The sequence below is a fragment of the Myotis daubentonii genome, chromosome 1 (genome assembly GCF_963259705.1).
Source record: "Myotis daubentonii chromosome 1, mMyoDau2.1, whole genome shotgun sequence".
NCBI lineage: Eukaryota > Metazoa > Chordata > Mammalia > Chiroptera > Vespertilionidae > Myotis > Myotis daubentonii.
Window position 1 is genome coordinate 46438046 of NC_081840.1, and position 16491 is coordinate 46454536.

Here is a 16491-nt window from a genome sequence, read left to right on the forward strand (position 1 = left end):
TTTTCAGGTCCAATTCAACCTGTCACCATATTTTATCCTTACAGTATCACAGAGAATATATATAGAAGGTTGTCAAATGCCCTTTAAACTCTGACCAGGGTCTCAAGGAACTTTGTCCTATTAGTATTAGCAAAGAGTAAAAATCGCCGAAACCGGTTTGGCTCAGTGGATAGAGCGTCAGCCTGCGGACTGAGAGGTCCCGGGTTCGATTCCGGTCAAGGGCATGTACCTGGGTTGCGGGCACATCCCCGGTGGGGGATGTGCAAGAGGCAGCTGATCGATCTCATCGATGTTTCTAACTCTCTCTATCTCTCTCCCTTCCTCTCTGTGAAAAATCAATAAAATATATTTTTTTTAAAAAAAGAGTAAAAATGACATTATAAAGTAGTGTAATATAACTTGAGTTGAAATCATGAATGATAAAGCCCTAAACTTGATTCTGATAAATAAACACATAAATTTTTAAATGTGTAGCATCCTTTATGTTGTAATGAAGAAAAAGGGAAGTGTATTTCCAAATGACTTGGAGAGAATTGCCAATAATTTTGTGAGGAAAGATGCTTCCTAAACCTGATCTTGCCACATGAGATTAGCCACGTTCCCCACTGATTGAGCCCTGGTTAAGGCAGCCCATTTAAGTAGTCTTTAATCATTGAAGTTAGGATAAGAACACTGGGTAATCCAGCCCCTTTCCTACAACAAAATGTATTTGACCTAAAATCAGGGATGTGATGCTTGTAAAATAAGCTCATCTTTCTGATTGGTTGAAAGCAAGCCTTTATTGTGTGGAAACATTTTATGTCCTACTGGTCTCACTGGCATTGAAATCTTTCTTCTTTAAAATGAAAATATCTTGCATGAATAAATAAGGGCGTGTGAGAATACTGACTTGAATATAGAATGTTCAAAGACATAGGGAAATAAAGCATGGCTCTGGTTTTCACTTTTTTTTTCTTGAGAAGTCCTAATGGCTTAAATTATCATAGGTTATTTTAGAGCTGGAAAATGACTTTTCAGATTACCTCCGTGGTCAACAAACCGGTCAACATGCGGCTCTTTGGCCCCTTGAGTGTGGCTTTTCCACAAAATACCACGTGCGGGCAAGCACATACTGTGCGATTGAAACTTTGTGGCCCATGCACAGAAGTCGGTATTTTGTGGAAGAGCCACACTCAGGGGCCAAAGAGCCGCATGTGGCTTGCAAGCCCACAGTTTGCCGACCACTGACTAAGTCAACCACTTTATTTTCAAATGAGGAAATTTAGGCCCAAAGTAGATGACTTGATCATGCTGAATTTCACATGAATTAAATAAATGGAAAGGATGGGTCAAGAGCTAGATGACTTGACTCAGAACTATTGTTTTTCCTATTATCCCATATTCCACAGCTATTTTTCATGGTTCTCAGTTTTTGAAAATTACTTATTCCAGTGGGCTTAATGTTTATTTATTTTTATCTCATTTTTATAATGAATGGTCTTTGCTGTGAAAAGAAAGTCTTTTTCTGTAGGGCTGATCAATATTGAAAATGTGGAGAGTTTCGCCCTCTTGTGCTCAACTAACTAAAGTGCAGCCATTTATCCAGTGAATTTTTTTTATTGCCAAGGGGCCTCTTGTTAGAGGAAGTGAATATAAAAATGGACAGCTGATGAGTAGGTGTGATGTCGTGTGAGAGACTGCAGGGTGTGGTTTCTCTATCTGCCCTGATTTCTGGGGGGCCTCGATTGAACCTGCCTCTTCTTTTTTTTAATTTGTTTTATCTTTAAGTTCTGTTAACAAACTCTGCTTTTGCCTAATGGCTTTTTGTTTTCAATTGCGAATAAAATTTATTGCAAACTTCAGGCAAGCCGAGTAGACAAAAGCTCCTGGTTTATATATTCTTTTTAAGATCATTTCAATTGATGTACTCAATTTTATGTTATTTTTATATCTTATCAGGGTGCCTTTAGTGACCACCTTTCCAAAAACCTCCTTCCCATTAGTGACCCCCTTTCCTAAAGCCTCCTTCAAACAGTAAAAATTAGAAAGTTTCCTTTTCTTTGTTTTTCTCTTTTAAGGAGTACTATTCACTCTTTTTCATGCAAATTTCCCATGATTGGTGGCAGCATTTAAACAGGTTGTGCTGTGGTATTTTGAGTTAGTTTAATAGCTTTCCCAGCCTCCCTGACTCCTGGGTTTTACTTTCTGCACAGTGAAAGCACAGTCAAATTTAAGGTAGCCCCTTAGTCTTGCTTCTGTAATTTTTTTATAAAGCCCTAAACTTGATTCTGAAAAATAAACACATAAAATGTCCGAGATGAACCATAATTGGCAAATTAGAAATGGAGGTATATACTACTTAAATTCAGTCTGACAACCAAAGGTGGTATAGGATGTTTTCTGAGATGAAGTTGTAATTTTTTATTAATTATTCTACAGTTCTTTACCATTTTAATCATTACAGTTAAAAGAAAGAAAAAACCCAGCAATTTGTCATATATATATTCCTCCCAGAATGCAGGAATCCTATAAGGTGCCATACAGGGCACCTTAGTAATCAGTTTTAAATTTTTCTTAAGGTAGTAATAGAACATAGTACAAATAGAATGGAGCTGAGAGATTATACATTGATGTTCTATTGTATGAAGTTAAAATTTGATATTAATTTTTATGACAAAAAGCACTAGCCATGTATGCTAGGCATTCTGCAGCTAGTGTCTTCACAGGCCTACCCAAAATGGATGGTTTCAACAGCTTTAGCTGCTAGTCTGCTTGCTCACCTTCTCTGATGGTAACCAAGGATAATTATAGCCCATACACTGAAAATAAGATATCTTACTTTCAGGAAGCTGACAGCATTGAATGAGGGGTGGTTACTCACTGTTTAGTAATTTGGACTTGATTTTAGTTTAGGATTTGCTCTTTTCTCTTAATACGTCTAGGTAGAGGAACACACATTGTTTTTCTGTCTTGATCTAAAATACTATCCCTGATTTAGATAAAGAATTAATAAGCGAGACTTTCCAGAGCAGAAGAGTTACTGAACGGACTGCTTGGTTTTGAGGGCCTTTCTACTTTATTAACTATAAATGTAATGTGTGATCTGTCTTCCCTTTTAGAGCAAAGCCGGAGGGACGATTTGGAAGCTCTGGGCCATATGTTCATGTATTTCCTTCGAGGCAGCCTGCCCTGGCAAGGACTCAAGGTATCCTTGAAAGTGCTCAGTGGAGGACTTTGTTTCAGTACTCAGTTGGTAATGAAGGGGTTGCTGATTTGATGTCTGCAAGAAGCACAAAGAGGATGATTGGGTAGAGAGATGAGAAGCAAGGACTGGTTACATTAGTCTATATTGTAAATGCTCACCTGGACTTTGGAAGCTCTGTTTTGCTCCCATTTGTCTTCTTCCCCATCTGAATCCTTCTTCCTTGTTTTTGGATTTTCCATAATCTCTTCCCTTGTTCCCTCCCAGCCTTGGCAGTGCTGCTTTCCTCTCTGTCAGTATGCCTCCTCCACTACCATTATGTAGCAAGATGAGTGTTCCCAATGTGTTGGGGAATTTCTGGAACAAATTGGTGACAGCAGCTGCTACACATTTTACTAGCAAGGCCAGCAGGGCTGGGTGTGTCCCTAAGGGGAACTGGAAATATTTGTTCATCCTATATAAGTTGAGTGCTCACCTAAACGAAAACAAAAATCCAGGTTTAATGTTGCTGTTCAAGTGTTTTATTGAATAAATGCCTATGCAGACAATAGTCATTCCTTGTGAACCATGTAGTTTAAATAGCCTTCTTTTGGTAGGTGTCAATACAGTACATTTCTATTAGAGTTAATTATCTATAATAATAAAAGCATAATATGCTAATTAGACGGGATGTCCTTCTGAACGACCTTCCAGATGAAGCAGGGGCTGCGAGGGAAGCCTGGGTCCCAGGTGCCAGAGGGAAGCTGGTGCCAGCAGCTAGGAGAAGGAAGGCCTACTCTTGCATGAATTTCATGCATCAGGCCTCTAGTTAATTATAAATATAACCATTATAATGACTGTGCCTTTGGCTGTAGACAAGACAATGCTAAGCTTCTCTAACCCATGCTAAATCTCATTAGTTAGCTAAATGTGAGATATATTTTTGAGCTGTAAATTATATCAACATTGGCTCAGTAGATAGAGCATTGGCCTGCAGACTAAAGGGTCCCAGGTTTGATTCCTCTCAAGGGCACGTGCCTGGGTTGCAGGCTCGATCACCAGTAGGGGGCATGCAGGAGGCTGCTGATTGATGATTCTCTTTCATCATTGATACTTCTCTCTACCTTTCCCTGCCTCTGAAATCATTAAAAAATGTATTTTAAAAAATTATATCAATGTGTTAGTATGGAAAGAAACGTAATCAGTAGCTTTGGATACTTCACCACCCCAAGAGGGCAGAATGGTTGGTTTTGCTGTGTCCTAGAACATGGTCCTGAAAAGTAAGGTTTCTACTTCCCTTTGGGAAGATATTTCTTTTCCCTTAACTTCCTCTAACATCTCCTCCATGGTCTTCCAGTCATATATATCTTCTCATTAATATTGACAGTTGTCAAATAGTTTCACATCCTATTTGCTCATTATGTAGCCAAACAATGCATTCATATGCTAGTATGTATTTTATTAATTGCTTCTTGAAACTTTCTCACAGCCCATGAATCATTTTAGTGATAGTTATAGATCTATAATTTTTCCAATTTACTTTAGAACATTATTGCTTAAAGCTGGTACAGCAGGCTAGGTAGAGCCTCAAGAGACTACCTTGAGACCACATTATCGGTCCAAGCTCCAGGAGCCCTCTGTCTATAGTCCTGAGCAAACCAGACTTGTCTGCTTTGAGCCACTGACATATATCAAACCTATCTGTTAGCCATGCTTATATCATAGATACTTTTTTTCCCTCTGGAACCTCACTGTAGAAACACATTGTTTTCTATTTCTTGTTTTTTTTTTTTCAGTAAGTATGATATAGAGCCATTTATCTATCTGTCCCCACTTGGATTTAGGAGTATTTTTAATCTTATCATAGAGCTGATCTAAGGAGGGGAATACTGAATCATTTTTTTTTTTAAATTGATTCCAGCCCTAACCGGTTTGGCTCAGCGGATAGAGCGTCAGCCTGCGGACTCAAGGGTCCCAGGTTCGATTCCAGTCAAGGGCATGTACCTTGGTTGCGGGCACAACCCCAGTAGGGAGTGTGCAGGAGGCAGCTGATTGAGGTTTCTAACTCTCTATCCCTCTCCCTTCCTCTCTGTAAAAAATATCAATAAAATATATTTTAAAAATAAATAAATAAAATTGATTCCAGAGAGAGGAAGAGGGAGAGAGAGAAACATCTACTGGTTGTTTCCTGCACATGGATTGAACCCACAATCTGGTCATGTGCTCTGACCAGGAACCGAATCCATCACCTTTTGGTGTATGGGATGACACTCCAACCAGCTGAGCCATACCAGCCATGGCAAGGCTGAATCACTTTTGATCCCCAGTGGCCCTGGGAGATTACTAAGCTTCTGCAATTCTGAAAATATTGCTACATGGTATTTTTATCTTCTTATTCTGGCCACTTGTCTCATCGATGGTGTTTATCTGAGACTACTAAGTATATTTTCAAGTAAATGTTCTAGAACACAGCAGATGTTATGTACATATTTAAATACATCATCTCTACTACATTTCTTATTAATGTTAGAAAAATAATTAAGAAAAATACCTAATAAATCCTGCCAATTTGAGTGAAACAACCATTCTGTTCCCAAACATACTAGACCTCTTTCCAAATAACTTTCTTTACTCTCTGCAGGCTGATACATTAAAAGAGAGATATCAAAAAATTGGTGACACCAAAAGGAATACTCCCATTGAAGCACTCTGTGAAAACTTTCCAGGTGAGATGCTAAAAGGACACTCTAGCGGATGTGAATAAGGCTTTCAAGTAGGTGAAGATTATGACTTGGGATCTCTAGATAAAGGTGCTCCCCAGAAAAAAACTTAGTTTCTTTTATTGTTATTTAGCTCAAGATAGGTTATGTCACTTTCATTTGGTCCATAAAGAAAACACCGTGTCAAATAGTCTGTACAATATTCCTTGCTTGGCCCAGAACTTCTGCCCATGCGAAGCATTCGGTTAATGAGCATGGCCTTTCACCTCTTTCTTCACAGAGGAGATGGCTACCTACCTGCGATATGTCAGGCGATTAGACTTCTTTGAAAAACCTGACTATGAGTATTTACGGACCCTCTTCACAGACCTCTTTGAAAGGAAAGGTTACACCTTTGACTACGCCTACGATTGGGTCGGGAGGCCTATTGTGAGTATCCTCTTTATCTACCTCCTCACCTCAGACCAGCACTACCTCATCCCTTTCCTTGCCAGACTTTCTGCTTAAATCTATAGGGGGAAACATTCCTTTGACTGTAAACTTTACATTTACCAACATTTTCAGTATGATGCCATAGATTGCTCTTTCTAGAGTTAGGAAGTAGGAGTTACTCCCTTATATGTTTTTAAGGTTATGACCAGTATGTCATAAGAGACCACAAGTTAAGCCAGTTTTTTAAAAAATATATATTGTTACTGATTTCAGAGAGGAAGGGAGAGAGAATGATGAGAGAGAATCATTGATCAGCTGCCTCCTGCATGCCCCCTACTGGGGTTCAAGCCCACAACCCGGCATGTGCCCTTGACAGGAATCAAGCCCAGGTCCCTTCAGTCTGCAGGCTGATGCTCTATCCACCGAGCCAGACTGGCCGGGGCATTAAGCCAGTTTTTAAGAAGAATTTTCATTTGAATGATACAGAAGCTGGTGCTACATAAGATGTTAAGGTGTTTGACTTCTAGGGTTGTAACCTAGCACCATAGGACACTTTTGAATTTGCTCTTCTGGCCAGGGGTCACAGGGCACGAGAGCATGCTAACAGACATCACCGCAGGATGTTTTTTTATTTTCAAAGGTAAGCTACTACTCTCCAATGAAGTATTGAGGACCAAGCTGCATCCCTTTTGCAGATAAGCAAACAGAGAAGACAAGAAGACCTTGAAATTGCCCTTGGTGGCTGAAAATAATAATTACTACTATTCTAGTAGAATTTGAATGATGCAGTCCTTTGCAGAGGCATTAAGTTGGACCTGTTTTCTCCATTTGACTTTGTGTTATATTTTTCCAGCCTACTCCAGTAGGGTCAGTTCATGTAGATTCTGGTGCATCTGCAATAACTCGAGAAAGCCACACACACAGGGATCGGCCATCACAACAGCCTCTACGAAATCAGGTGTGTTGGACCTTCATTGTTTCAGACATTCCCTTTATTTGTGGCTTATGTTAACACCCAAATTCTTCAGCTTCTCTATTTAAGTGTACGTATTGAAATTAAAGACAAAGAGCTTGCCAGTTTTCACTGGTATGGTGTGGCATTCTAGCATCCCTCAGAGTTTGTGTAATGGCACTGAGATGCAGCCAGGTGCCTTACAGTAAGCATCCACTCTAGAGAATCTGGGCCTGTCGAATCTGTTGGCTGAAAGGACCTACTGGACATACAGGATATACAGGCTAGCCCACTTGGGGTCTCATCGACACTCCAGTGTGCAGCTCTTGCCAATGCTGGTTTTTCCTTGCTGATTAGGAAGGATGGGTAATTTGGACTTCCAGCTGCAACCTGGGAATGAACTGGCACCTCCACTCCACTCCTGTCCTTGTACTCAGGCTAACTCTAGAATTATGAATGAAGACTCAGCTTTGCTTTAGGCCACTCCTCAGAAGGCCATGTCATCTCTTTTTCAACGCTCATGGTTTGGGAAACTAGTGGTCTGGATGAGAGCCTTCTCTTAGCCTTAAAGACAGAGGAGGCAAGCACATACACAAAAACAAATTTGACAACATTTAAAAAAAAGAGAAACTGATTGGGAAGTGAGTATAATGAATATCTTTATATCATAGTATATTGCTAAAAGAAAAATGAGGACTCCAGTAGGCAAATAAACAAAGAATAATAAGTAAATGTATACACGTGTGCATGCACACCCACACACACATAATCATTAGCACCTATCAAATTAGCTTGTTTCCCCTCCTAACCTCACTTTTTTATATTCACAGATGCTTTTACAATAAAATAGCAACCACACTTATCATCTCATAAATGCAACTGTGCAAGAACATAGGTTAAAAATAGCATATAGAAATAATATATATGTACTTGTTACAGTGAAGTACATACAAAATATGGATAGACTCACCAATAAGTACATACTCTTGGCAAATGTGTGGCTTGGTGGTTAAGGAAAGTATAAAGGGAGGAAATTATGTATTAGATCGTAGGTAAGAAAAAAAGATGGGGTTTAGCAAACTCTGTACCCTAATTGGGTGCATAGTTACATGCTTTGATCAAAGTAGTTGGCTAAGAATTGTATTTGACTGAATTCTGTTAACCACACAGCACTATTGACCTCTGCGGTTAGCCCTCTCTCTCCTGCCCCCTTTCTTAAAAAAACATAGTTAAGTACACAGTTAAACTGACACTCTCTTCACTTTGCAAATTGTTACAAATACTCTAGAAAGTAATTTGATAAACTTACTGTCCTCTCTAATAGAATAATCTTTACTCTTGGAATCAATCACAATTAAACAACCCAAAATATAGATTAAGTTTTGTGTATAAAACTGTTGCAATGTCATTTGAAGTAAAATTTTAGAAATGACCCACCTATCCAATTATAAGGGAATAATTGTGGATCCATCTCAAATCCTTTATCAAATACCCTGGGTTATAATAAAGTGACTTGTAAATATTATATAGTCACTTAAAAGAATATTTAGGAAAACTTGTAGCAATCTGAAAATGTTTATGGTTTGTATAAGGGGAAATCAGAATACTACATTAGAAGTGCCTCAAAATTTCCCCTCAGGGAAAGGGAAGATGAGAGAATCAGTGGGAAGAGATAATGCCAGAGTATTAACAGAATTAGTTTTGGAAGAGGTAGTGTGGACATTTTTCTAAACTATTCTATAATGAAGTTATATTACTGTATAATGAAAATGCATTCATTGAAATGTACCTTTAAAAAAGGAAAATGCATTTAAATAGAAAAGATATGGAAAAATAAATAAATTTAAGTAGCCAGTGAAGTCTAATCAACATATCTGCCTACTCATGTTTTTTTGAATATTTGAAAACTAAAACATGTGGGTCCCTTTGGTTTCCCTGTTCTTTTCTTCTTCAGTGAATTCATAGTCAGTGCTGCTGTTTTGAATGAATTTTAAACATATGGGAACAAGAGATGGTTGAAAACTTAAATTGCCAGAGTAGAAAATGAGGTCATACCTAGTATCTGAGAAAGGACAGTGAATTTCAATGTACTTTTAACTGAAATGTCATTAAACTAGTGTATATAATTAGGAAATCTCATCTGAAAGGTGATAAGCTTGGTTTTGAAGAGTTTAATCTGAAGATCTCTGATTTTCCCCCCTTGTAGGATTTGTAGAATCCCATGGCTGCTGAAGGATTGAATTTCTCCTTATTAATGCAAATTTTACACTTGCTTCCCAACAGGATTCTGAATCCTTGCTGGGTAGAATTCTTTCTGCCCTGCGCACTGTGGGCAAATGGATTTCTAGTGTCTGTTAAGCCTTTACACTGTGTTTAGTTTGTGGTCTCATGTCTTATAATCCATCACTAGGGTTGTTTTCTTAGGCTTTTTAAAAAAAAATTACAGCTAAATAAGTCCCTTTTATGAGTTTAGGAAATGAAAGCAGTATGATTTTTTATACTAATTCGCTTCAAGTTTTGAAATCAGCAAAAGAAGAAAATAAAATCTCTCCTTGAGATCGAAAGATATTAATTTTACTTTAAAGGTGACAATGAATATGTTTTTCAGCAACTTTGACTCAGTAAATCTGAGGACCTACTATGTGAAAGTATGTCCTGGGGATACCAGGGTAAGAAGGGTCCTTGTCCTCAAAGAACTGACAAGCAGATAAGCCAAGGAGCCAGATAACTATAACAGAAGGCAGAACAGATAAGGTTCCCAAGTCACAAATTAGCATCATCAGGATTTGGAAAAAGGAGACATTTTATCCAGTCTGAGCATGACAAAGAGTTTCATGAAAGAAGCTGTAGTTGATATGCTCTTAGGAGAATTAAGTGGAAATGAAAGAGTTATTTCAAGCAAAGAGGGAAATATGAGGAACAGCAAATTATCTAGTTCCATTCTGCTATAATATTTAGTGTGATTAAGGAGACAGGCTAGGAAAGTAGGTTGGAGCCATTTAATGAAGCTCCTGGAATGTTGGGCTGTGGTAAGGATTAAGTACTAACAGTTTTGGAGCAGAGGAGTGATATGATCAAAACTTTGCTTTAGAAATCTTTTGGTGCAGAAGGTAGTAATAGCCTGGCAGCCAGCATGCAGAACAATCAGATGACAATGAGCTCCCTTGAGAGGTAAAGGGGCCGTTGCTGGCCTGTAGTAGAAAAGTGATACAGGGATATAACCTACCAGAATTAGCAGCCCACATGTATGTCAGGGTTGAGGGGAGAAGGATGAGTCAGAGCTGTTTCTGAGGTTTCAAGCCTGGATAATTAGGAGGGTGGTGATACTATGTCTAGAAATGGGAAAGTTAGGGGAGAAACTTATTTGGGGTTGAATTTAGGCATCTTTTTTTTAAAAAAAAATATTGAATTCAGAGAGGAAGGGAGAGGGAGATGGAAACATCAATGATGAGCGAGAATCATTGATTGGCTGCCTCTTGCACAACCCCTACTGGGGATCGAACCCACAACCTGGGCATGTGCCCTCGTCTGGACTCAAACCTGGGACCCTTCAGTCTGCAGGTCGATGCTCTATCTACTAAGCCAAACCAGCGGGGGTGAATTTAGGTGTCTTAAGTTTGAAATACTAGCAGTGCATTCCAGCTGAAGATGGCTAATAGGCAGAGGATGGCTCTTGAAAGAAAACCAGAGAGCTATTTGGGAATCAAGGCATGGACGTGACATTGATGATAATGCCTAAAGAGCCTCATTTTTCTGGGTAAATCTGCCCATCAATTGTGTGGCAGAGGAGTGAGCATGGGGGTTAACAGGCTCTGCTTGGTCCCATACTTAGAGTAGGAGGAGAAAGTGGAAGAGCTCAGAACTTGATTGTAGCTTATCCCAAGACTGTGGCCATTACAGTGGTTCTCAACCTGCGGGTCGCGACCCCTTTGGCGGTCGAACGACCCTTTCACAGGGGTCGCCTAAGACCATCCTGCATAACAGATATTTACATTACAATTCATAACAGTAGCAACATTACAGTTATAAGTAGCAACAAAAATAATTTTATGGTTGGGTCACAACATGAGGAACTGTATTTAAAGGGCCAGGAGGTTGAGAACCACTGCCATAGACTATTTAACCTTTTGGGGGCCTCTCTCAAATACAAGTCTTGTAAGGCAGAGATTTTTTGTTGTTTTATTTGCTACTATATCTCTAATACATAAAACAAATGTCTGGAATTGTAGGCACTTGATAATTGTTTGAATGAATGAATGGATCTATCAAATGAGGAGCAGAAATTAATTAAATCAGATATTTGTTTAAAATATAGACTTTTATTTAATTTCCCATGAAAAATAAATTTGAAACTTTTCTTCCTATATGTTTTCTATTTCTACAAAGAGGTATTCTGCCTCACTTGGTAGCCAGAACAGGTCTGGATTATATGCTCAAGGGAAAGGGTTTATAAAAAAAACAGCAGGTTCTTGCTGCAAAATAAGCTCAGGCATTTGTGTTAGTTCCGCATCACAATGAGAATTTTCAGGGAGAAATTACTTTGCTGGTTGTAGGTATATTGACTTGAGTACTCTTTGGTTCCTAGGTGCACTAATAGATCCCAAATCGAGCCTGCAACCCCGGCTTGTGCCCTGACTGGGAATCAAACCGTGACCTCCTGGTTCATGGTTCGATGCTCAACTACTGAGCCACATCGGCTGAGCTATTAAAATAGTTTTAAAAGACAAATCCAACAGTGGTTGAATGTCAACCCAGGGCACATGCTGGGGGTTGCAGGCTCGATCCCCAGTAGGGGGAGTGCAGAAGGCAGCCAGTTGATGATTCTCTTATCGTTGATGTTTCTCTCCCTCCTTTCCTCTCTCTGAAATCAATAAAAACTTATTTTTTAAGATTGTTTTTTTTTAAAAAACTATTTTAATATCAGATGCTTAAGAACATTTTTTGAACATTCATTTTAACTGGCTAGAAAACTAATTAAATCATGAGGTTGTATAGAATAAATGTTTCTAAAAGCTAGATCCAGTCAGAAAGATCCCAGTGGGTTACATGGAATAACCTTTGCCTGGCATAGGAAAATATGTTAAATACTAGAGGCCCAGTACACGAATTCATGCACCAGTGGGGTCCCTCGGCCTGGCCTACGGGATCAGGCTGAAACTGGGCTCTCTGATATTCCCTGAGGGGTCCCAGATTGCGAGAGGGCACAGGCCAGGCCGAGGGACCCCACCAGTGCATGATTGGGGTCGGGGAGGGACATGGGAGGTTAACCAGCCAGCGAGGGGCCACGGGAGGGCTCCAGGGCGTATCCAGCCCTTCTCACTCAGTCCTGATCAGCCGGACCCCAGCAGCAAGCTAACCTACTGGTTGGTGGTCAGTGCACATCATAGTGGCTAGTCTATTGTCTGCCCCCTAGTGGTCAGTGCACATCATAGCGAGTGGTTGAGTGGCCTTAGCGTGTCATTAGCATATTATACTTTGATTGGTTGAATAGCCAACTGGACGATCTGTCACTTAGTATATAGGCTTTTATTATATAGGATAGAATGTTGCATTAACTAGCCCAGCCGGCATGGCTCAGTGGTCATTGAGCATCACCCTAGGAACAGGAGATCACAGCTCAATTCCCAGTCAGGGCATATGCCCGGGTTGCAGGCTTGATCCCCAGTGTGGGGCGTGCAGGAGGCAGCCGACCAATGATTCTCTCTCATCATTGGTGTTTCTTTCTCTCTCTCCCTTCCTCTCTGAAATCAATAAAAAAAAATTTTTTTTAATATTGCATTCACTAGGATGTACAGGCTTCCTGCTCTTTCAGAACTTTAAGCATTTTCATCATTTCCTTAATAGAAGAAGCTTAATAGAAGGAAATTTTTTTTAAAGTATGTATTTAAATAACCTTGCCAACTTATTTTTTTAATATATTTTATTGATTTTTTTACAGAGAGGAAGGGAGAGGGATAGAGAGTTAGAAACATCGATGAGAGAAAAACATCGATCAGCTGCCTCCTGCACACCCCCCACTGGGGATGTGCCCACAACCAAGGTACATGCCCTTGACCGGAATCAAACCTGGGACCCTTCAGTGCACAGGCCGACGCTCTATCCACTGAGCCAAACCGGTTAGGGCACCTTGCCTACTTTTTTTCATTTCATATCTAAGGTTTATTATATTCCCAAAATTTATTAAGGGGCTTCCTTTGCCATTCTTCCTGCCCCATTCTTTTTTTCTCAGCTTACCCCCACTACATTAAAAAAAAAATTTTATCTTGGAAGTGTGGTAAGAGAGAATATATAATCTAGTGTATTTGTTGCTAACCTTTGGTACTGTTCAGTCTCTATTCTTGTTTATTATAGTTAAAGACTATAAAATAAGGTCTAGAAGACTGGCAAGGGAGGCCAAAATGTTCTGTGTAGATGGCAACTTTTAACATATTATGGGAGCAGTAAAGTGAAATAGATACAATTCTTTGTGAATGTAATAAAAATTAATTTTTCAAAATACCTTTATATAAAGAATAGGATTGAGTGATTTGTTTGCTACACAGGAGACAGTTGTTTTGCCTGCCTTTGCTTCAGAATAGTATCTTTGTCTCCAATAAGAATTTGAGCCCTAGGCAGTTTGACTCAGTGGATAGAGTGTCAGCCTGCAGAATGAAGGGTTCCAGGTTCCATTCTGGTTAAGGGCACATGCCCGGGTTGCTGGCTTGGTCCCCAATGGGGAGTGTTCAGGAGGCAGCTGATCGGTGATTCTCATCATTGATGTTTCTGTCTCTCTCTCCCTCTCACTTTCTCTCTCTAAAATCAATAAAAACATTTAAAAAATGAAATAAAAGGCAAAACAGAGCATTCATGAGAGAAGTAATTGCATTGAACATGTATCATAGAACTCAAAACAACACCCAATGGATTATAAATGTCTTGATATTTTTAAGCATTTAAATTTTTTTGAGAACTGACAGTTCTGTATAGTAGTTTAGACATTTTCATATTCTTCAGTATTACAAAAAAAAAAGTTGTAGAGAGAACTGAAGAAGCTATTACTAATAGATATTAGTTAGAGATATTACATATAATATTAGAACAGATTTATCCCCAAAGCTCTAGTAGTGAGAATAAATGAGACTAAGTTCTCTGAGGATATGGATACTGCCAGTAAGTTATATAAAATAGTTGATGTATTATAAGCCAGTCTTATTTTGGAAAATGAAACATCTGAACCTCTGTTGATAGAAATAATTGGAGGAGGTAGGTATATTTTGGGTAGCTTTTGATTCTCTCGAATGTGAAGCAGTATAAAATTAAACCCCTCTTTTATATGAGTATATAAGAAGCAGATTAATACAGCTGCCTTCTTACAGAATATGCTCATTCCCTGAGGAACATCAGAAATCATGGCCAGGCCCTAGCTGGTTTAGCTCAGTGGATAGAGCATCAGACTGCGGACTTAAGGGTCCCAGGTTCGATTCCAGTCAAGGGTACATGCCCGGGTTGTTAGCTCGGGAGGCAGCCAGTCAATGATTCTCTCTCACCATTGATGTTTCTATCTCTCTCCCTCTCCCTTTCTCTCTGAATCAATAAAAAATATATATATTTTTAAAAATCACAGTCAGGCCCTGACCGGTTTGGCTCAGTGGATACAGCATCGGCCTGCGGACTCAAGGGTCCCAGGTTTGATTCTGGTCAACGTCATGTACCTTGGTTGCGGGCACATACCCAGTGGGGAGTGTGCAGGAGGCAGCTGATCGATGTTTCTCTTTCACTGATGTTTCTAACTCTATCCCTCTCCCCTCCTCTCTGTAAAAAATCAATAAAATATATTAAAAAAAAAAAATCACGGTCAGGCCCTGACCGGTTTGGCTCAGTGGATAGAGCGTCGGCCTGCTGACTCAAAGGTCCCAGGTTTGATTCCGGTCAAGGGCATGTACCTTGGTTGCAGGCACATCCCCAGTAGGGAGTGTGCAGGAGGCAGCTGATCGATGTTTCTCTCTCATCGATATTTCTAACTCTCTATCCCTCTCCCTTCCTTTCTGTAAAAAATCAATAAAATATATATTTTTTTAAAAATCACAGTCAGGATCCTTTATATACTGTTACCCATATGACTTCATGTTCCATCAGCAAAGAAGATGAGTAAGTTATAGCTTGTATGTGAGGCTTTAAAAATAATAATAAAAGCCTTTTGGTGACTTATAGGTGAGCTTTAACTCTTCACAACAGAAAGGGGAGAGTGAACATGGAGCCTTAAACCACTACTTTGTCACTCTTCCTTTGCTTTTTTATAGAGTACAACATTTATAGCTTTGAACATGTCTAAGATTTATAGAATTCTTACTGGTTTCATGCAGAGCAGCAACATCATATCTCAGCCCCTGCTGCTGTTTACATCAGCAGCAATTAAAATTTGATTTCTTATCCCTCATTGCAGCCTCTCCTACTCCTCATTTTTCATTTTTGTAGAGCCTTAGGACTGATACAGCTGAGCATCATGATGTTAACATCTCCTAAGCCATCTGGCACAGGGAAGAGGCACCTAAACAGATTGTTCAGAACAAAAATCACAGATGAGCAAGATCAAAATACTGTGAAATCTAAAAAGCAGGTGAAGAGAATCTGAATGATACCAAAGGTGAATGCAGAACCCAACAAGCTTCATTTTGCTGGGAAAAGGTCTGCCTTTAGCTTTCTAGGAGAAATTCTTAATAGTGGAATAATTCATATCTAACTAAACTTTTTCTGATTCCAGAGTAGAGACTGTTAACTAAAGGAATCAGGAAAACACTGTAGCCTTCCCCCCACCCCCCATCATTTTATATTCTTGATGTGTGAACCTGCTTTTAAAGAGATGCTTTGTTCATTCTTCTAGCTAAGAAAGCATGTTCCAGCCACTGCCACTGCTCATTTTGTCTGGGTTGAAGTCTCATGGAGGTTTGTGTTGAGAGTAGTGGGCTCCCTATTTAAGAAACGGCATATTATCTTGATTCCTAATGCTAGGAATTTTCTGTATTGACTGTCGTCTATTTAGATTGTTCTTTAGTCAGTGAAATTATTTATAAGTATGATTATTCCTTTGTTCAATAGTCTTAACATTCTGAATTTGGTCTGCTTAGTGGCTACTGAAATTTTACTAATAGGGAAGCTAAAAGATGGTGATTTCAGCTTTTGATTTATTTCTTTTTTCCTCCTTTGGTGATTTTTTTTTTCTGTGACTGGGTGAGAATGGTGAGTTCAAC

At 39.3% G+C, this 16491-nt stretch overlaps 1 protein-coding gene across 11 annotated transcripts in view; it reads left to right on the forward strand.

Annotated features, from left to right (window-relative positions):
- The window catches only part of CSNK1G1 (casein kinase 1 gamma 1), a 162447-nt gene that overhangs the window by 120176 nt on the left and 25780 nt on the right, over window positions 1-16491 (forward strand). For 10 of the 11 annotated variants that reach the window (XR_009453118.1, XR_009453117.1, XR_009453119.1 and 7 more), the window contains 4 exons: window positions 3099-3184; window positions 5802-5886; window positions 6161-6309; window positions 7166-7270. Coding sequence is in view for 7 of the 11 variants with exons in the window: in XM_059699064.1 (XP_059555047.1) it covers window positions 3099-3184; window positions 5802-5886; window positions 6161-6309; window positions 7166-7270 (425 nt within the window). In the remaining 4 variants the exon portion in view is untranslated. The remainder of the gene's footprint in view (window positions 1-3098; window positions 3185-5801; window positions 5887-6160; window positions 6310-7165; window positions 7271-16491) is intronic. The other variant, XM_059699055.1, reaches the window with a different exon arrangement.